At 34.9% G+C, this 18,488-nt stretch overlaps 1 protein-coding gene across 1 annotated transcript; it reads right to left on the reverse strand.

Moving 5' to 3' along the window:
- Nucleotides 1-880: 880 nt before the first annotated feature.
- On the reverse strand, nucleotides 881-12,168 carry LOC144433642 (metal cation symporter ZIP14-like). Its single transcript, XM_078121986.1, has 3 exons — nucleotides 12,030-12,168; nucleotides 3,442-3,629; nucleotides 881-1,033 (listed from the first exon to the last, which is right to left on the reverse strand). The coding sequence occupies exons 1-3, from the start codon at nucleotides 12,160-12,162 to the stop codon at nucleotides 881-883; spliced, it is 474 nt and encodes a 157-aa protein (XP_077978112.1). The 5' UTR covers nucleotides 12,163-12,168.
- Nucleotides 12,169-18,488: the final 6,320 nt, after the last annotated feature.

Below are 18,488 nucleotides of genomic sequence, written 5' to 3' on the forward strand. Positions count from 1 at the left end.
TATCCGTCCGTGGAGGTGACAATAGCTATGCACAATAGCACCAAATGTTAGATTTTATAATCATAATTATTCATTAATAAGTAACACATCATTTAGCTTTCATATATTTTGAAATTTCTATGTATTCTTTTAACTGATTAGTTGTGTAAATGGCCTTGTCATTAGATAGATTTGATTTTACTGCTCCAATCTGTTCAATTAAATGCAAAAAGAAATTGACTCGGTTATAAAATTGAATTGGATTGAGCTGTGGTGTCATAGCTTTCTATGATCAAACAAGAATTGAAGAATTATAGGTGTTGCAGATCATTGAACTGGATGGATTTAAGACATTTTTCAATCTGCTAAAAGTATTCATTATTCTGTTTTGAATGTATGATATGTATACCATCCTCTTTACGGCACCATCCAAGACACGTCATTTGTGAAGTCAGTGGGAGAATGTGCCCTGGATTTAGAGGACAAATAAAACGTTCAAAGTATATTGTCCAAAATTTAAATTGCTACAGTATCACAATAATACTTACACATTTTGTGGCAAAGACAGCTTTGTAAAACCAAATAACATCAAACAGGTCCATTTACTGTGAAGAGTTTATTATTGAATTGGTGGCTATGAACTAATGGCAAACATGTCTCGTGTATGACTGAATGGTAATAGCGGGAAAAAACTTTGGGGGTTGATGCTTGTAGGTTGTTTTGTATGGTCTTCCAATTTCTTACTGATGAAGTTAAAATAAAACAAAAGTCTACCCATCAACATACTAGAATATTAATTGACACCTTTATTCAGGAATATAACAACATACCATTTTTTGGTACAAGGGATAATGAAACAACTAAACATTCTTACGACATCTGGGATTGACTTAGATGTCTCTCATATATTTTTTATATCTTTCTCATAGAGTGCTAGAACAAGCATAATGCCCCAACCAACTAGTAATCCAAGGTTCTGAATGAAGAAAAGCAAGCACTGTGTACTCCATTTTATATTGTCCTTGTCTTCCTCTACCGAGTTGATTTCTGGTAGCTATTGATAAAATGAAAAATTAGAGATTATAATTAAATGAACCATTTACTGAAATAATAAAATTGAGGTTTTTACTTCCCAAAAGAACTGATTAGATTTTAGTATGCATCCAATAAACATTTGCATAATTAATGTTAATTTGCATAATTAGTAGTTAGTAATTAGTAATTAGCATTTACTTCAATTGGCTTAAAATTGGTGCATATATTATCATAAAGAAGTGCATATGTCATATAAAGTTAGTTGATGTAGCTTATAGTTTAATGAATAACTTGTATAATTGATAACTTAAAGTAATTAAGCTATATCTTAAGAATGCACACTTCAAATTTCGCAACATAGATGACAATGTAAATTTTTAGTATGGTCTTATTTTTTCTGTCTCTTGCTGTTTGTATTTTGTCTGTTGGACATATGTGTCGTTATTGATTTTTTTACAATTTGTATGTAGTCTCATTTTCTGCCATTGTATTTTTATTGTTCTTTTTGTTCTCAACCCTCATGAAAAAAGGCTGTTACCTATGAGGCTATTGAGTTTAAATAAAGAGAGAGCCCTCTTGAATATTTGAATAAATTTGCATAAATCAGTAAAATTAGAAATTTTACTGATTTATGCAAATTTATCACCACCCTTGAGGAATCCCATGTTCCTGGGAAATGAGGCACCAACTTTGAAATTAATCCACGTTCTTACTTTTGATTTTTGTCTCAGAGTCCTTTTTAATACTTGCATACATTTGCATAAATCAGTGATTTTAAAACTGGCCACAATCAACCTTGAACAATTTTATGTTACAGAAAAATAACTTACAATGTGTAAAAATGTGAATTTTGGTAAAAAACTTAGAGCTCAAAAAGTACTGGGTCAGTGAGACTGAAACTTGGTGAGATGTTACTTGAAGTGTTATTCTGCAGATTGTCTTCAAAATATTTCAACACAATTAACCCTAGCAACCATGACCATGCTTTTAGCAACGCCCAAATGGCAGTATATTTGGTCAAATAGCAACATCATCTGGTAAGCAAGTGAGTAAACATTCAAAAAATGTATGCAAATGCCCCTAGCAACCATGATCATGCCCATAGCAACAGCCAAACGGTGGTGTATTTCACACAGATAATAGCAGGGATACAGACAAGTGAATAAACATTCAATAAATGTACGTAAATGTGCCTAGCAAAAAGACCATGCCCATAGCAACAGCCAAATGATCATGTATATTGCAAAAATAACAACAGTTATTCATAGACAAGGGAACGAATATTAAACCAGATTAAAAGGGAATCACTAATTGTACAAATTACTCATTAAGACTAAAATAAAACTGCTGACAGGCTTTTTTTGTACAAGTGGGCTTTTTTACTTTTTTTTCGTTTTTTTTCTCTTTAACAAATTTTATTCAAAAAAATAAAGAATACAAGAGGCATTCAGTTTAAATCTGGTTTTGTATATGTTTTGATGATCGATGGTAAAGAAGTGCATGTGTCAATTAAAGCTTGATGTTGTAACTTATAAGCTATATGGTTAATTTGCATAAACAATTATTTTTAATAATTAGGCAATATATTAACTATGCAAGCTTCAAATTTCATTTAGTTTCAGATAATTATTTTTCCAATTAAGTGGTACATCGTGTATAATAGCTATAGTTTAGAATTGTGTATTCCAACAAGGCGTGTAGGCCCTTATGGGGGCATTCAATTTAAATCTGGTGTTTTTATATCATGGGGTATATTAAATGTTATGCAAGTAACAGTGTGTGTATATTGTCATTTCAATAAAAAACATTATTAATTAATTAATTCCTGTAGTGTCATTACATGCATTGTTTGTAATTAATTAATTAATTAATTAATTGTTGTTGTTGTTGTTGTTGTTGTTGTTGTTGTTGTTGTTGTTGTTGTTGTTAATTACTATCTTTAATATATGATAACTCAAAAAACAGTAATGTAGTGACTGTGGGTTCATCTTTTTAATGTGAAAAAGTCTTTTTTAGTCTTGTTTTAAAATGTTAAAATAGGATGCTGCTAAAAAACTGCACTCACTAAATTTGATTAATTTATCAATGACAATGAACAAATGTGCATGCTTTGCATCTATTATTTTGCAATGGGAGATGTAGAATAAAAACAGAAGGAGAGGGATTAAGAGAAGACAGATGGCTTGCAATTCATTTTGTTGGTACCAGTAACAATTTCTCTCTGTCAAAGATTTTAACAGTCTCTAAAATCAAACATTGTAAGGATACTAACATTCCTGTAAGACTTACCATATCCACCAGTGCAATGTAGAGGAATACTCCACATGTTAAGATAATAAGATCTGTGGCAAGACTTACCATATTCACCAGTGCAATGTACAGGAATACTCCACATGTTAAGATAATAAGATCTGTGGCAAGACTTACCATATTCACCAGTGCAATGTACAGGAACATTCCACATGTTAGGGCAAAGATCCACCTGGCTCCATCTGTGTATTCTCCCAGAATGATACCAGTTACCAAACCTAGGTAACACATGCATGCTGATAGGAAGTTAAAAAGTAGTGCCTTCTTGACTGACATTCCAGAGTTCAACAGGATGGCAAAATCACCTGTAAGTAAAAATATAGTGTATGATATGACTTTTGAAATTGGGATTAGTTTTCTGACTCTGAAGACAGACATTATGTGCACTGTTACTATTCATCTTATGCAAACTTGTGTACCTAGTTTAACATCAAGATCTCTAAGATCATGACTAATAATTATTCCTAAATTTGTAATGTAAAAACTCTTCACAGATATTGTACAGCCACAGCTCTACATATGGCAATATGGGAACTCTTCACAGACTATGCAGCCACATCCAAGGCAATTCCAATTCATATGGGAAGTATAAAAATAGTGCCAATGGAAACAATGAAGCACAACTGTACAGTTTTTAAAAGTGTTCATCCACATGTTGATACATGCTAGGTACAGGTGTTCAATTGCTGAATGACTATCCAGTTGCCTGTCCAATCCTGTTGTTATCTTTGCAATATACGTGATCATTTGGCTGTTGCTATGGGTGTGGTCATCATGTTGCTAGACATATTTGCATACATTGTTTAATGTTCGTCCACTTGTCTATGAATCCCTGTTATCTTTGCAATATTTCTTCATCTATACACCCCAGATACATCCCCATTAAATTTCAGCCCAATCTGCTGAGTAGTTTTTGAAAGAAAGATTTTTGACCAAAAAGACACATTTTTATCCGCAATTTGCATATTACTGATAACACACCCCCAATGTTCCCGCCAAATTTCGGGCCAATCTGCCGAGTAGTTTTGGAGTTTAAGCTTTTTGACCAAAAATCACATTTTTTGACCCAAAACGCACATCTCTGATGCAATCATTTTCATTTGAACAATTTCCCATCTACACACCCTAAGTAATGTCCCCACCAAATACCAAGCCAATCGGTCTGGTGGTTTTTTACTTTAAGTCATTTACATACACACACACACACATACACAGACATTTCATCATGCCTTGATAGCTTCAGTTGTGCTTAAATAGGATTAAGGGACCGGTCAGTTTCTCCAGCCTGGGGGGGGGGGTGGATTCTTAAATCGGGCCGACAAAAAGTCACTGACCCCCCCCCCCCCCATCTGTAAAACCAAAAACAGGCTGACCTATCACTTAATTCTAAAACATGATACCCCCCCCCCCCCATATACAATATTCACATGACAGGTATTTTTTCGTCATGACTCAGTGGGGACTGCTTGACTGTCTTGCATCTACTTTATAAGATCCCAGGTTAGCACTACCATAATTATAATTATTGACTACACAGGGTAAATATATTCCAAATGGAGTTTAACAGCATCTTGACAGTGAAAGGTAGGGGGAAAGCTTGAGAAGGGAATATGTACATCTCTTATGGGGGTCCTAGAAGCCGAGGAGGTTTTTAACTCCGAAAAGTCAATTTTGAGACTATTCAGACATTTTCAGAAAATAATTTCCAGCTTTACAAGACAGCACCAATATGAAAAAACAACTACATAGAGTTGAAATACTTTTGAAATATACTTTGATAGCATCTTGACAGTAAGAGGTAGGCAGAAGAGCTTGAAATTGGGATATGTACACCTTGGGTGTGTGTGTGGGGGGGGGGGGGTCCTAGAGGTCTCCCCCTAGAAGCCCTGGATGTTTTTCACTCTGAAAAGTCAATTTTGAGACTATTCAGACCCTTTCAGACAATAATTTCCAAGCTTTACATGACAGCACCAACATGTAAAAAGCAACTACATAGGGTTGTAATACTTTTGAAATATACTTTGATAGCATCTTGACAGTAAGAGGGAAAGAGCGTGAGACTGGGATATGTCCACCTCATGTGGCATGTCCGAGGGGGTCATCCTCTAAAACCTTGGAGGATTTTCAGGCTATTCAGACCCTTACAAGCAATAACTTAATCCATGTTTTACAAGACCGTAGCACCATCAAGTATCAGAAACTATTCTTTATAACTTAATATTTCAACATAGGGTTGAAATATGTTCTTAAAAAGTTAAATTGCATCATTATACACATGTAGTAAAGGTCAGCACATCTATAATGATAGTATCATTGGTAGGGGAGATTTGGAGTTTAAGGCAACTTTAGATTATCTTGGCAAACATTTCACATCTTTAAAAGACAATATCATCTCAAATTAGAATAGGGTGAAAATATTTAAGAAAAGTTTAATACCATTATGACAGTAAAAAGGTTGTTGGTGCATCTGATTGTTGGTTGAATGCATGAGTAACCTCTGGGCTGGCAGATCTGCAGTTTTTTGCTTCTATTAAGGCAATGTTTAGGTTATTCATAGCCTTTGAGGTAATATTTCCAAGCTTCGAAAAGCTAACTTAAATGTAAGTTTTAAATGTGTTTCCCATATCATATAAAAACATTGGTATTGAGACAATAATATTGCATATTTAGTAAAGTCACTAGTATGTTAGAGAACTTTTGGTGGTCATACCCAGTGTATAATAGACACTGGAATCTGATGAGATGTGGTGATTTGTAATGTCAAAAACATGTAGTGTCCAAAATAGCAAGAGTATTAATCCCTTCTGACAAGTTCATACTGACGAGTAGAACAATTAGATTAACTTCTTTTATAAAATATATGTGAAAGATTACCATTACGAAACCTTCATGTTTACTTTTGTCCCAAAGTGCAATATAAGTGAAGCACTGGTTGTGAAACAGCCAAACATTTACACGACATGTTCTGTAACTAGTGTGGTAGCTAGGTAATACATGTATATGTATATGTATAGTTATGTTTGAACTAATATAGTAATAAGTAATATTAAAGACTTCATGTAAGAAACGGGTACAAGAACTGTACCACATTTCAGACAAGGATAAATGCCATTGTAGAAAAGGATTTTTTTCTTCCATCATAATCCAAAACACAATGACCCCCCATATCCACAATTCTCAAAACAGCATGACCCCCCCTACTGTAAATTTCGAAAAACAGGGTGACCCCCCCCCTACAAATCCCCCCCCCCGCCAAAGAAATTGACCGGTCCCTAAGTCCTATCCCGATTAAGTGGAAATCTACAGATTCCCTAACAGAGATTGGATGGTGATTCCTATGAAGCTAAGGCAAAAAAAAGAGAATTGTTTCTAGTCAAGACAGTTTGTCTACCAGATTTAAAGTGAATGCCTTCCATAATTAAGGGTATAGTCTTGCAATTTCACGATTTATGCAAGGCATTTAGCTCTAGATCTGTGATTTTTCAAGCCCCAATGAAAGTTAGTTGTCAAAAATGTTGTTCAAATGCCCTATTCTCAGCACAGGAAAGCTTGCCATCCTCAACTTCACTTGGCTTTCATGATCCCTACATACCCGGGATATGCACACCTGTTTCCACGGCAAATAATAAACACAATTCAAACCCACACAACATTGCTATAATTATGCATCAGAAAGTTTATCTACTTCATGGTAAGCATCGTAACAGTTTAACAACTTTAATACAATGAAGTAATATGGTATTATTGCCTTACTTCATCCCTGGGTAAAGTGTATACATTCCTATCGACCGACAGACGTACCATCTGCTCCAAATCCTATAAGTTTCACACTCCTTTAATTACCACGGGAAAATTGTCAAGATTTTGTTGAGTGGCGCACCCTCACTGTACACTAATTATATAGAGGTCAATGTATAGCTCACCAGTATTCTTTTTGATACATTTTTTATAAAATTTATTATTACACTTGATAAATATGTGAGAGTGTATTTATTTCCTGAGATACCTAGCCATATAAACGATTACAAGCCTTGCAACAAACAGCGGTAGTTTGCTATTGGGAGAAATCTGAAAAGAACATGGTAAGAAGGAGACACTTCAAGGTCAGTGAAGTGATATGGTATTATTGCTTTACTTCATCCCTGGGTAAAGTGTATACATACCGACAGACTTAGCATCTGCTCCAAATCCTATAAGTTTCACACTCCTTTAATTACCACGGGAAAATTGTCAAGATTTTGTTGAGTGGCGCGCCCTCACTGTACACTAATTATATAGAGGTCAATGTATAGTTCACCAGTATTCTTTTTGATACATTTTTTATTAGCACAACTGAACCGAGGTTCAGCAGTGCTAGAGGGATCGCCCGGCGTATGTCTGTCTGTGTGTGTGTGTGTGTGTGTGTGTGTGTGTGTGTGTGTGTGTGTGTGTGTGTGTGTGTGTGTGTGTGTGTGTGTGTGTGTGTGTGTGTGTGTGTGTGTAAACAACTTAAAGTCAAAAACCGCTGAACCGATTGCCACGATATTTGGTGGGTCCATTACCTTGGGTGTCTAGTTGGGAAATTGTTCAAGTCAAAATGATCGCATCACAGGTGTGTGATTTGGGTCAAAAAATGTGATTTTTGGTCAAAAAACTTAAACTCAGAAACTACTGGGCAGATTGGTGCGAAATTTGGTGGGAACATTCTTAAGGGGGTGTAAAATAAGATTTGTTCATGACGGGATTATTCCATCATATATGCAAATTAGGGCTAAAAATGTGTCTTTTTGGTTAAAAATCTATAATTCCAAAACTACTGAGCAGATTGGGCTGAAATTTAATGGGAATGTATCTAGAGATGCATGGACAAAGAAATATTAAGCATACCATGATTCCATGAGTGATATGCAAATTAGGTGTAAAAATGTTCATTTTTGGTCAAAAACTTATATCTCAAAAAGTACTTGGTCACCGAGTCTGAAACTTGGTGAGATGTTTCTGAGTGTTATTCTGCAAAACATTTTGACAAAATTGGCCCTAGCGACCATGACCACGCCCTTAGCAACAACCAAATGGCAGTATATTTTGGTCAAATAACAACATCATATGGTAGGCAAATGAGTAAACATTCAAAAAATGTATGCAAATACCGTAGCAACCATGACCACGCCCATAGCAACAGCCAAACGGTCGTGTATTTGACAAAGACAACAACAGGGATTAATAGACAATTGAATAAACGTTCAAAAAATTTATGTAAATTTGCCTAGCAACAAGACCACGCCCATAGCAACAGCCAAATAATCATGTATATTGCAAAGATAACAGGAATAGACAGACAAATGAATAAACATTCAAAAAATGTATACAAATGTGCCTAGCAACAAGACCACGCCCATAGCAACAGCCAAATGATCACATATATTGCAAAGATAACAAAGGGGATTAATAGACAATTAAATAAACATTCAAAAAATGTATGTAAATATGCCTACCAACAAGACCACGCCCATAGCAACAGCCAAATAATCACATATATTGCAAAGATAACAGGAATAGATGACAAATGAATAAACATTCAAAAAATGTATGCAAGTGTGCCTAGCAACAAGACCACGCCCATAGCAACAGCCAAATGATCACATATATTGCGAAGATAACAATGGGGATTAATAGACAATTGAATAAACATTCAAAAAATGTATGTAAATATGCCTAGCAACAAGACCACGTCCATAGCAACAGCCAAATGGTAGCATATATCGTAAAGATAGCAACATGGTTGGATGGGCAACTGGATAGTCATTCACCAAATGAACACTTATTGTTAGCATGGACTACCATATGGATAAACATTTTTAAAAACTGTACTGTTGTGCTACAATGCCATTGGCGGTATTTTAAAATTTATTATTACACTTGATAAATATGTGAGAGTGTATTTATTTCCTAAGATACCTAGCTAGATAAATGATTACAAGCCTTGCAACAAAAAGCGGTAGTTTGCTATCAGGAGAAATATGAAAAGAACACAGTAAAAAGGAGACAGTTCGAGGTCAATATAATACTTCCTAAACTTTTAATCGAAAATGTAAAAAAGATACGATTTCTCTTTATTCATCTCCGCATTTATAGTGTGTGAGATTTCAAAATGATATGTCCATATTTGACGAAATTGAAACAATGATACATATTTCAGTTGTTTGTGAACTCCACACCCATTGTAAACCTATGTTAAGGCCAAAAAAAAAAGAATTATTTTTTCTGGTGAGTTGGCATCACTTGAATACCCCGCCTCGATCTTCTTTTTTCTTGTGTTTGTCCAGACAATGCAGACTGCAGATCCAAGGGTAACTCAAAACAACTCTCCCTACATTAATTGCTACTTCAGGGAAGACAACTGCACAACTAATCATGAACAATTAACAAAAAATTCACGTTGTCACACCACTTTAAGCTTTAGGTAACGTTTCTTGACCAGAAACAACAGCTTTCTTTTGTGTGGCCTAATTACCAAAATATGCCAATAAATCATTAAAACTAAAAGCTGAATCGATTATATTTTCAGGACAGATGCACTTTGGTATCACAAATATATGGACCAGGTTATAATGAATTTGAAGCGTGCATTCTTGAGATATAGTCTGATTACAGAAAACCATTAATTACATAAATTGCTCATTAATATTCATGTGATGTTTACCAAAACCTAATCTGTTCTTGCCATTACCCTACGGAACATGTCTACAAAATTTCGTTGTTTTTTAGAAAATTGTGATACAGATACACACACAGAATTTTCAACCTAATACAAAACCTTCCTTACGGAAGGTAAAAATGGTGCGATGTCACAATTTTTTTAAATTTTTTTTAATTCTCAACAAATTTTATTCTCAACAAACCTGTTGCTCAATATATTGTTTGTGGCAGTTACTGTTCTTTTTATTCAGTACTTTAGAGCAAGTGTGTATGTGGGGCAGATGTCACTTGCAGCTGTTCATGATTGGCTCTGCAGTTGTCTTCACTGAAGTAGGGAGGTTATTTTTGTGTTTCTCCCCCAGATCTGCAGACTGCATGGGCTTGACAAACACATAAAATGACCGACACCAGGGTATGTAAGTGATGCGCACACTGACCAGAAACAATCCTTTTTTTTTTGTTCTGATATGGGCACTTTTATCCGACCAAAGTAAAATGTGGTAAAATCAGTTTCAACCGGCCAAAGTAAAATGTGGTAAAATCACTTTCATCCGACCAAAGTAAAATGTGGTAAAATCAGTTTCAACCGACCAAAGTAAAATGTGGTAAAATCAGTTTCAACCGGCCAAAGTAAAATGTGGTAAAATCACTTTCAACCGACCAAAGTAAAATGTGGTAAAATCAGTTTCAACCGGCCAAAGTAAAATGTGGTAAAATCAGTTTCAACCGACCAAAGTAAAATGTGGTAAAATCACTTTCAACCGACCAAAGTAAAATGTGGTAAAATCAGTTTCAACCGGCCAAAGTAAAATGTGGTAAAATCAGTTTCAACCGGCCAAAGTAAAATGTGGTAAAATCAGTTTCAACCGGCCAAAGTAAAATGTGGTAAAACCAGTTTCAACCGGCCAAAGTAAAATGTGGTAAAATCACTTTCAACCGGCCAAAGTAAAATGTGGTAAAATCAGTTTCAAGCGGCCAAAGTAAAATGTGGTAAAATCACTTTCAACCGACCAAAGTAAAATGTGGTAAAATCAGTTTCAACCGGCCAAAGTAAAATGTGGTAAAATCAGTTTCAACCGGCCAAAGTAAAATGTGGTAAAATCAGTTTCAACCGGCCAAAGTAAAATGTGGTAAAATCACTTTCAACCGGCCAAAGTAAAATGTGGTAAAATCAGTTTCAACCGGCCAAAGTAAAATGTGGTAAAATCAGTTTCTCATGATTAATAAGTCATATAGTTGACCTCATTTTGAACTCTTTTTCTCAACATTGATTTCATTGTGTTATACAACCACAAATAGTTCCAAAAAAAGCTTTATTCTCATATCTAGTTCATAAGAATGTCCAAAATAATCTCAGATATATGCATTTACTTAATATAAATACCTGGACTAAAGTGTTACACCGATTCTTACCTAGTTCATGTGGAAACTTTGCATAGATGAGTGTTACATATACTGATTCTTACCTAGTTCATGTGGGAACTCTTCACAGACTAAAGTGTTACATACACTGATTCTTACCTAGTTCATGTGGGAACTCTTCACAGACTAAAGTGTTACATATACTGATTCTTACCTAGTTCATGTGGGAACTCTTCACAGACTAAAGTGTTACATACACTGATTCTTACCTAGTTCATGTGGGAACTCTTCACAGATTAAAGTGTTATATACATGTATACTGATTGTCACAGAGTTCATGTGGGAACTCATCAAAGACTAAAGTGTTACATATACTGATTCTTAACGAGTTTATGTGGGAACTCTTCACAGATTAAGTGTTACATATACAGATTCTCACCTAGTTCATGTGGGAACTCTTCACAGACTAAAGTTTGTCATAAACTGATTCTTACCTAGTTCATGTGGGAATTCTTCACAGATTAAGTGTTACATATACAGATTCTCACCTAGTTCATATGGGAACTCTTCATGAATCATAGACTAAAGTGTCACATATACAGATTCTCACCTAGTTCATGTGGGAACTCTTCACACACTAAAGTGTTTCATAAACCGATTCTTACCTAGTTCATGTGGGAACTCTTCACAGACTATAGCAAGACTTATACTGACTCCACTGATGACAGAAATGGTGAATCCTGCCCCAATAGCTAATCCATCCATGAAATTATGCAGGCCATCTCCCAGGATGATCATGTATGCAACTGTGGCAACACTTTTTCCTTTCAAATGTTCGGTGTGAGAACACGCCCTGAGTCCATCATTGACCACCATTTCATTAACATCACCATTTCCCTGTGGAGTAACAAAGGTGAGAGACTATTCATGACCCACATTATACAGGCTGGAAATACAGTGATCTGATCCATGGAATTATACATGATCCCCCTATACAACACAATATTATAATTTGACAACTACTGATTGATAATATTGCTATGATAACATTTCAGATGTTTCCAGCAAATAAGCTATAGTAATTCAATTGCAATTGGAACATTAGTCTTCCCGGAAGACATTTCCATTGAGGTAATAGAATTTGGTGTCTACTACATTTAGTAAAATTGTCTCATAACCTGTTATCACTTATATCTCTGACCACAATGGTACCATTAAAGTAGTTCAAACTTGTATCAAGTTTAAATGCAAATAAATTAAACCCTAATTATCTAAATGATAATGCCTTTTATGATTAGCAAAGTGACCTTTGACCTATCCATAGTCTTACAACGTTAACACAAAGTCACACAAGATGAAATATGATAAGATGTTACTTTTAACTCAGACAATGTGATATTTCACATTTTGTGACTGAAATGTGTGAAATGGTCAGAAACTATGAGGTCATATTTCTGTGACCCTTGGCAATGGATGTAGATAATTGGATTCAGTCTGTGTGAATCAACAAATAGTCGCTATTCTGTCATATTTACCATGTGACATACTAACATCTGATTAGTCGCTATTCTGTCATATTTACCATGTGACATACTAACATTTGATTCAATGTGTCACCTAATAAATAATGGAGCTTCGCAAATAATAATGCAAAATATTTTAAATACTTTGATTTCTGAAGTAACAAGTCTGCATGTGAAGACACACTCTCCCCAACTACATGCCGTGTGTTATATGGCAAAATTACACTGCAAATTTGAAGTGTATCTACCAGTAGATACAAAGCTTTATAATTTATTGACAAATTTGCTATTTGACCTTGGATATGGAGATTAAAAGTCTTTGTTTATTCAACTGATTGAGTTAACATAGAAAGAAAAGTTTTGCTCATTTCACCTTGACAACGTTTTTCAAGGTCAAAGGTCAATGTCTCATTAGAAAGCTTGGCATTGATAATGTGAAGGTAGATACTTGCATGGTGTCCATTTGTATCAAACTTTTAGAGATAATAGACAAAATGTTTTTTTTTACCACGCCATTTTGCTATACAGGTCACAGTTGTTAAATTAAATGCTGTGCATATGCCTCATATATAGTGAAAGTTGAAACCCAAGTCATAATTGTGCATTACCTCTGAAATGCCTCCATTTGCATGTGCTGCCATTTCTGTCTGCGGTACAATTTCGTCACTGTGGTCCCCTCTAGTTTGGACAGAATGGAATTTGACCATTCCAGCATCTCCATTCCCACTGTTTTGTTTCCTTTTAGAATGCTTCTATTGGAGGGAATGGATAAATAAGTCAATTGCACCTGCATGTATTACGTGAGATTTAGTATCAGAAAATGGCCAGACACAACTTACAATAAATGCTGATTCTCAGATGTGAAAACGGTGACTTGATAACTGACCCATACAGCCTCTCTTGATTAGTGTATAAATAAACAGTAGTCAATAATATAATCAATGTCAGCTGACACCAATCTGATTTGTCGGTGGTATTTTTGGACTTGCCTTTGAGAGCATAAGAAGTGTGTGTAGGATCACTAAAAGAGAAATAGTTTTGGAAAAAGCAAAACAAGCTGAACATTTTGGACTCTAAGGTACAGTATTAAATATAGAAAGACATATTAAAGTTCACCAGATTTAAACTGAATGCTTTCCGTAAGGACTATCTCTTACACACAATAATTGTTGGAATGCAACAGAACATATGCAGTTAGCTATGTTGCAGTACGAACCAAATTACATTGAATCTGAAATTGCATTTGAAGAGATAGCCTAATTAACGAAAATCATTAATTGTGCAAATGAGTCATTAAAACTAAAAGCTACGTTATCAAACTTTATATGTCACATTGTCTTTGTTATCATCAATGTATGTACCAGATTATGCGGAGTTTGCAGAGTGCATTCTTAAGATATGACCTAATTACTGAAACGCATTAATTATGCAAAGGACTCATTAAAGCTAAGCATTATATCAATTATATTATGAGACATGTGCACCCTGGTATCATGAATGTATGTACCAAATGGATATAGAACTTGAAGCTTGCACTCTTCATATATAGTCTAATTACTGACAATCATTAATTATGCAAATGACTCACCTTAACAAACATGTACACCGAATTTCGTTTGAATTGAGCCAGCCCTTATTGAGAAAACAACACAGACAGACAGAGAGCCTTTTATCCCTAATTTATAACCTTCCCTTACAGAAGGTAAAAAACGCCAATGATAGTATAGCACAACTGTATTTGGCTGTTGCTACATGTACATGTATGGGTATGGTCTTGTTGCTCGGCATATTTGGTTACATTTTTGGAATCGTTATTCACTTACCTACCCCCATCCCAAGTTTCATCTTTTCAATATACACCATCATTTGACTGTTGCCATGGGCGTGGTCTTGTTGCCAGGCATATTGGCTTACATTTTAAAAATCTTTATTCACTTACCCTACCTGTTCTTATCTTTGTAATATGCATAATCATTTCACTGTTGCTGAGGGCATGGTGGTCATGGTTGCTAGGGCCAGTTGTGTCAAATTGGTTTGAATAATAACTGCAGAATAACATCTCCAGAAACAATCCTACCAAGTTTCAGCCCCATTCACCATGTAGTTTTCAAGATTTAAGTTTTTGACTACAATTGAGATTTTTAGACCTAATTTGCATATTGCCAATGGAATCATCATGTTGTGAATAAACCTTCATTTACACATCTCTAAATGGATCACTAGTAAATTTCAGTAGCTTTGAAATTGTAGTTTTTTTTTAAACCAAAAAGACACATTTATAGCCCTCATTTGCATATTACTGATTGGATCATAATGTCATACATAATTCTGAATATAAACACCCCTAAGAATGTGCCCTCTAAATTTCAGACTGATCTGCCCTGTAATTTTAAGTTTTTTGACCAAAAATCACATTTTTAACCCAAAATGCACATCTCAAATGCGATCATTTTAAATTGAACAACTTCCAAACTAAACTCCAAAGGTAATGTCCCCAACAAATACCAAGGCAATTGGTTGAGCAGTTTTACACACACACAGACTGACAATGATATACATACATACATACATACATACATACATATATACATACATACATACATACATACATACATACATACATACATACAATAATATAGTTTATTGTATTCAAAGGCCTCCGGCCCATATACAAATTATCGTTTCAGCACAAAATATTATATTACATCACACGGTTGCAAATCAAAATAGAATCTCTCTTCTTAAACGCCAATTGAATAAATTTACAAAGTTTGTACAGAACATCTGTGTCCCTAGTCCTCATAATTCGTTGAAATTTAATAATGGTTGGTTCTGACTGGTATTCAAGTGGAAGGTATTCCTTCCTAAGAACGTCATATTGTGAACACACTAAGAGAAAATGAAATTCATCCTCTACTTCACTCGAGTTACATATCTTACAGACTCTGAGGTGTGGGTCAATATCATGATGTCTTCCCTCCTCAATCGCCAATGAGGTTGATGAGCAGCGAAAACGGGCAAATGCCTGAATACATGTTCTGTTGCAGTTCAAAGTTAGATATTTTTCTGTTCGAGTATATTTTTGAAAGTTATATATGTGCGCAGTTTTGGTTTCTGAGACAGACTGGTACGCCATTGTTGTTTACAGATATCTGACACACAAGTGGTAAACTCATTTATAAACTTTTGCTTGTCGCCGACCTCTTGGGCTAGCCAAACATAACCAAAGCCATAAGAAAATAGCGTGTTCTTTATGGACGTAGCCCAAGTGTGTCTGCCTAACGCATCTAGTTTATACAGCATCATGTAAGCTTGTTTTGGCAGCCTGTCATCTGGCATTTCAATTAATTTCAGCCAGTAGTTTATGCATCGCTTTAGAGTATGAAAGTACACAGGTAGTCGGCCAAATTCTCCCAAAACTGCTTCATTAGAAGAATTATAGGAGACACTAAGGAAAGTTATACACCACTTTCTTTGGACCTTTTCGATGGCATCATAATATTGGTGGCCCCAGACCTCTGCGCCATAACATAAAATTGGTAGTATCATGGTATCGAAGACCCTGAAATGACAGTTGTATGGCAAATTGACGATACGATACGATGCGACAGAAATAATTTTCATAGCTTTACTTGCCTGGTCTGCTAAATTCGAAATGGCTTTAGAGAAAGAATTTCTGCACGATAAAAGGACATCCAAGTATTTATAGTATGAAACTACTTCTATTTTGGACTCCCCGAAATACCAGTTTTCAAATTGTGATCAATGCCCTCCTTTCCGGAAGATAACTGCTTTGGTTTTTTCTAAGTTAATATCCATGTGCCATTTAGTGCAAAATTGAAATAATATATCAATAAGCTTCTGTAAATTAAAGAAGACAGAAAATGTTGTAAAATTCTTGCTTGCGTCAGCTGTATACCCATTTGACCTGACTTTAAAAGCATAGAGTTAAGCTCTTCAATGAAAAAAGAAAATAATAGTGGGCTTAGAATACAGCCTTGCCATACACCATTTGGACACTCAAAATACGAGGATAAGTTGTGTTCTGATTTAACACACGCCTTTACACTACCATACATGGAGTGTAAAATCTTGTACATTTTACCTCTAACTCCTATTGATTGAAGTTTATACAATAACAATGTATGGTTAACACGGTCGAATGCTTTGGAGAAGTCAATAAAAAGACAATAGAATTTACCACATCTCACTCTTAGATATTTCTGTATAGTAGCTATAGCATATAATACAAATCACATTTTTAACCCAAAATGCACATCTCAAATGCGATCATTTTAAATTGAACAACTTCCAAACTAAACTCCAAAGGTAATGTCCCCAACAAATACCAAGGCAATTGGATGAGCAGTTTTACACACACACAGACTGACAATGATATACATACATACATACATACATACATACATACATACATACATACATACATACACACATACATACATACATACATACATACATACATACACACATACATACATACATACAATACAATACATACATACATACATACATACATACATACATACATACATACATACATATAGACAGACAGACAGACAGACAGACAGACAGGCAGACAGACACTGCACCCTGCCTATAGCACTTGAACTTCATTAGTTCAGTTGTGCTACCTAAGAGACTGAAATTAACATCCCTACCAAATATCAACATCTTTTTCCCAGTGACTTTTAAAGTGGGCATATGGATGAGAATTGGATATTTATTTTGGATTTTTAATTTAGGCTTTAAACAAATTGTGTGGTTCCGATTACATTCAATTTTGAAATAGGTGGGGTAGGTAGTTTTTTTATTTTATTATATTTTTTTTTCATGTGTGAGTGTCTAGTTTAGGTTTTCCATTGTTTTCCAAATGCTCTCTGTGTTGTTTATTTCTTCCTATCAGATGTACAGCCATTACAGATTGGAAGAACAGTTTTATATTGTCTTTTTAAGTTGATGTCAGTTTCCGCACCCACTATTTCTTGTGAGACTTCATGATTTGCGCGATGTTATTATCATTTTTCTCAAATATGTAAAAAAAAAAAAAAAAAAAAGTTTAGGATCAGCATGAAAAAGTAGGTGGTTTCAGGTAACCAGAACCAAACAACTTTTTTTTATTTGGCCTTATAAAACAATTTTATCCTGGTTTCCTACTTGAAAAATCCATGTGAAACAACATTGACCGCGTCTGTGTTTGTTACTCAATACTTTAATAGCAAAGAGCTAAACAATGCGTAAAAAGTTTGTTATTGTACGTACAATAACAAACATTTTACATGTTTATTAATCTTCTGCAATTTATTGAGTTACAAACAAGGAATTGGCATGTGTTCTTTGACATTGATTTTTCAAGTAGGAAACCAGGATAAATTTGGTTTATAAATTAACATTCAAAATAAATACCCAATCCTCATCCATATGGCCACTTTAAGTTGTCTACAGATAGGCAGACAGACAGACAGATGGACAAGACTTTTTGCCATGTCTGTAGTATGAATGAACATGTTTTAATCTGATAGACAGACCGTGTTTTAATTCAAATGTGCTAGAAACAGCGTTTCCAAGCAACCTCAAACAGAG

This window comes from Glandiceps talaboti, chromosome 4 (genome assembly GCF_964340395.1).
Source record: "Glandiceps talaboti chromosome 4, keGlaTala1.1, whole genome shotgun sequence".
NCBI classification, from domain to species: Eukaryota; Metazoa; Hemichordata; class Enteropneusta; family Spengelidae; genus Glandiceps; species Glandiceps talaboti.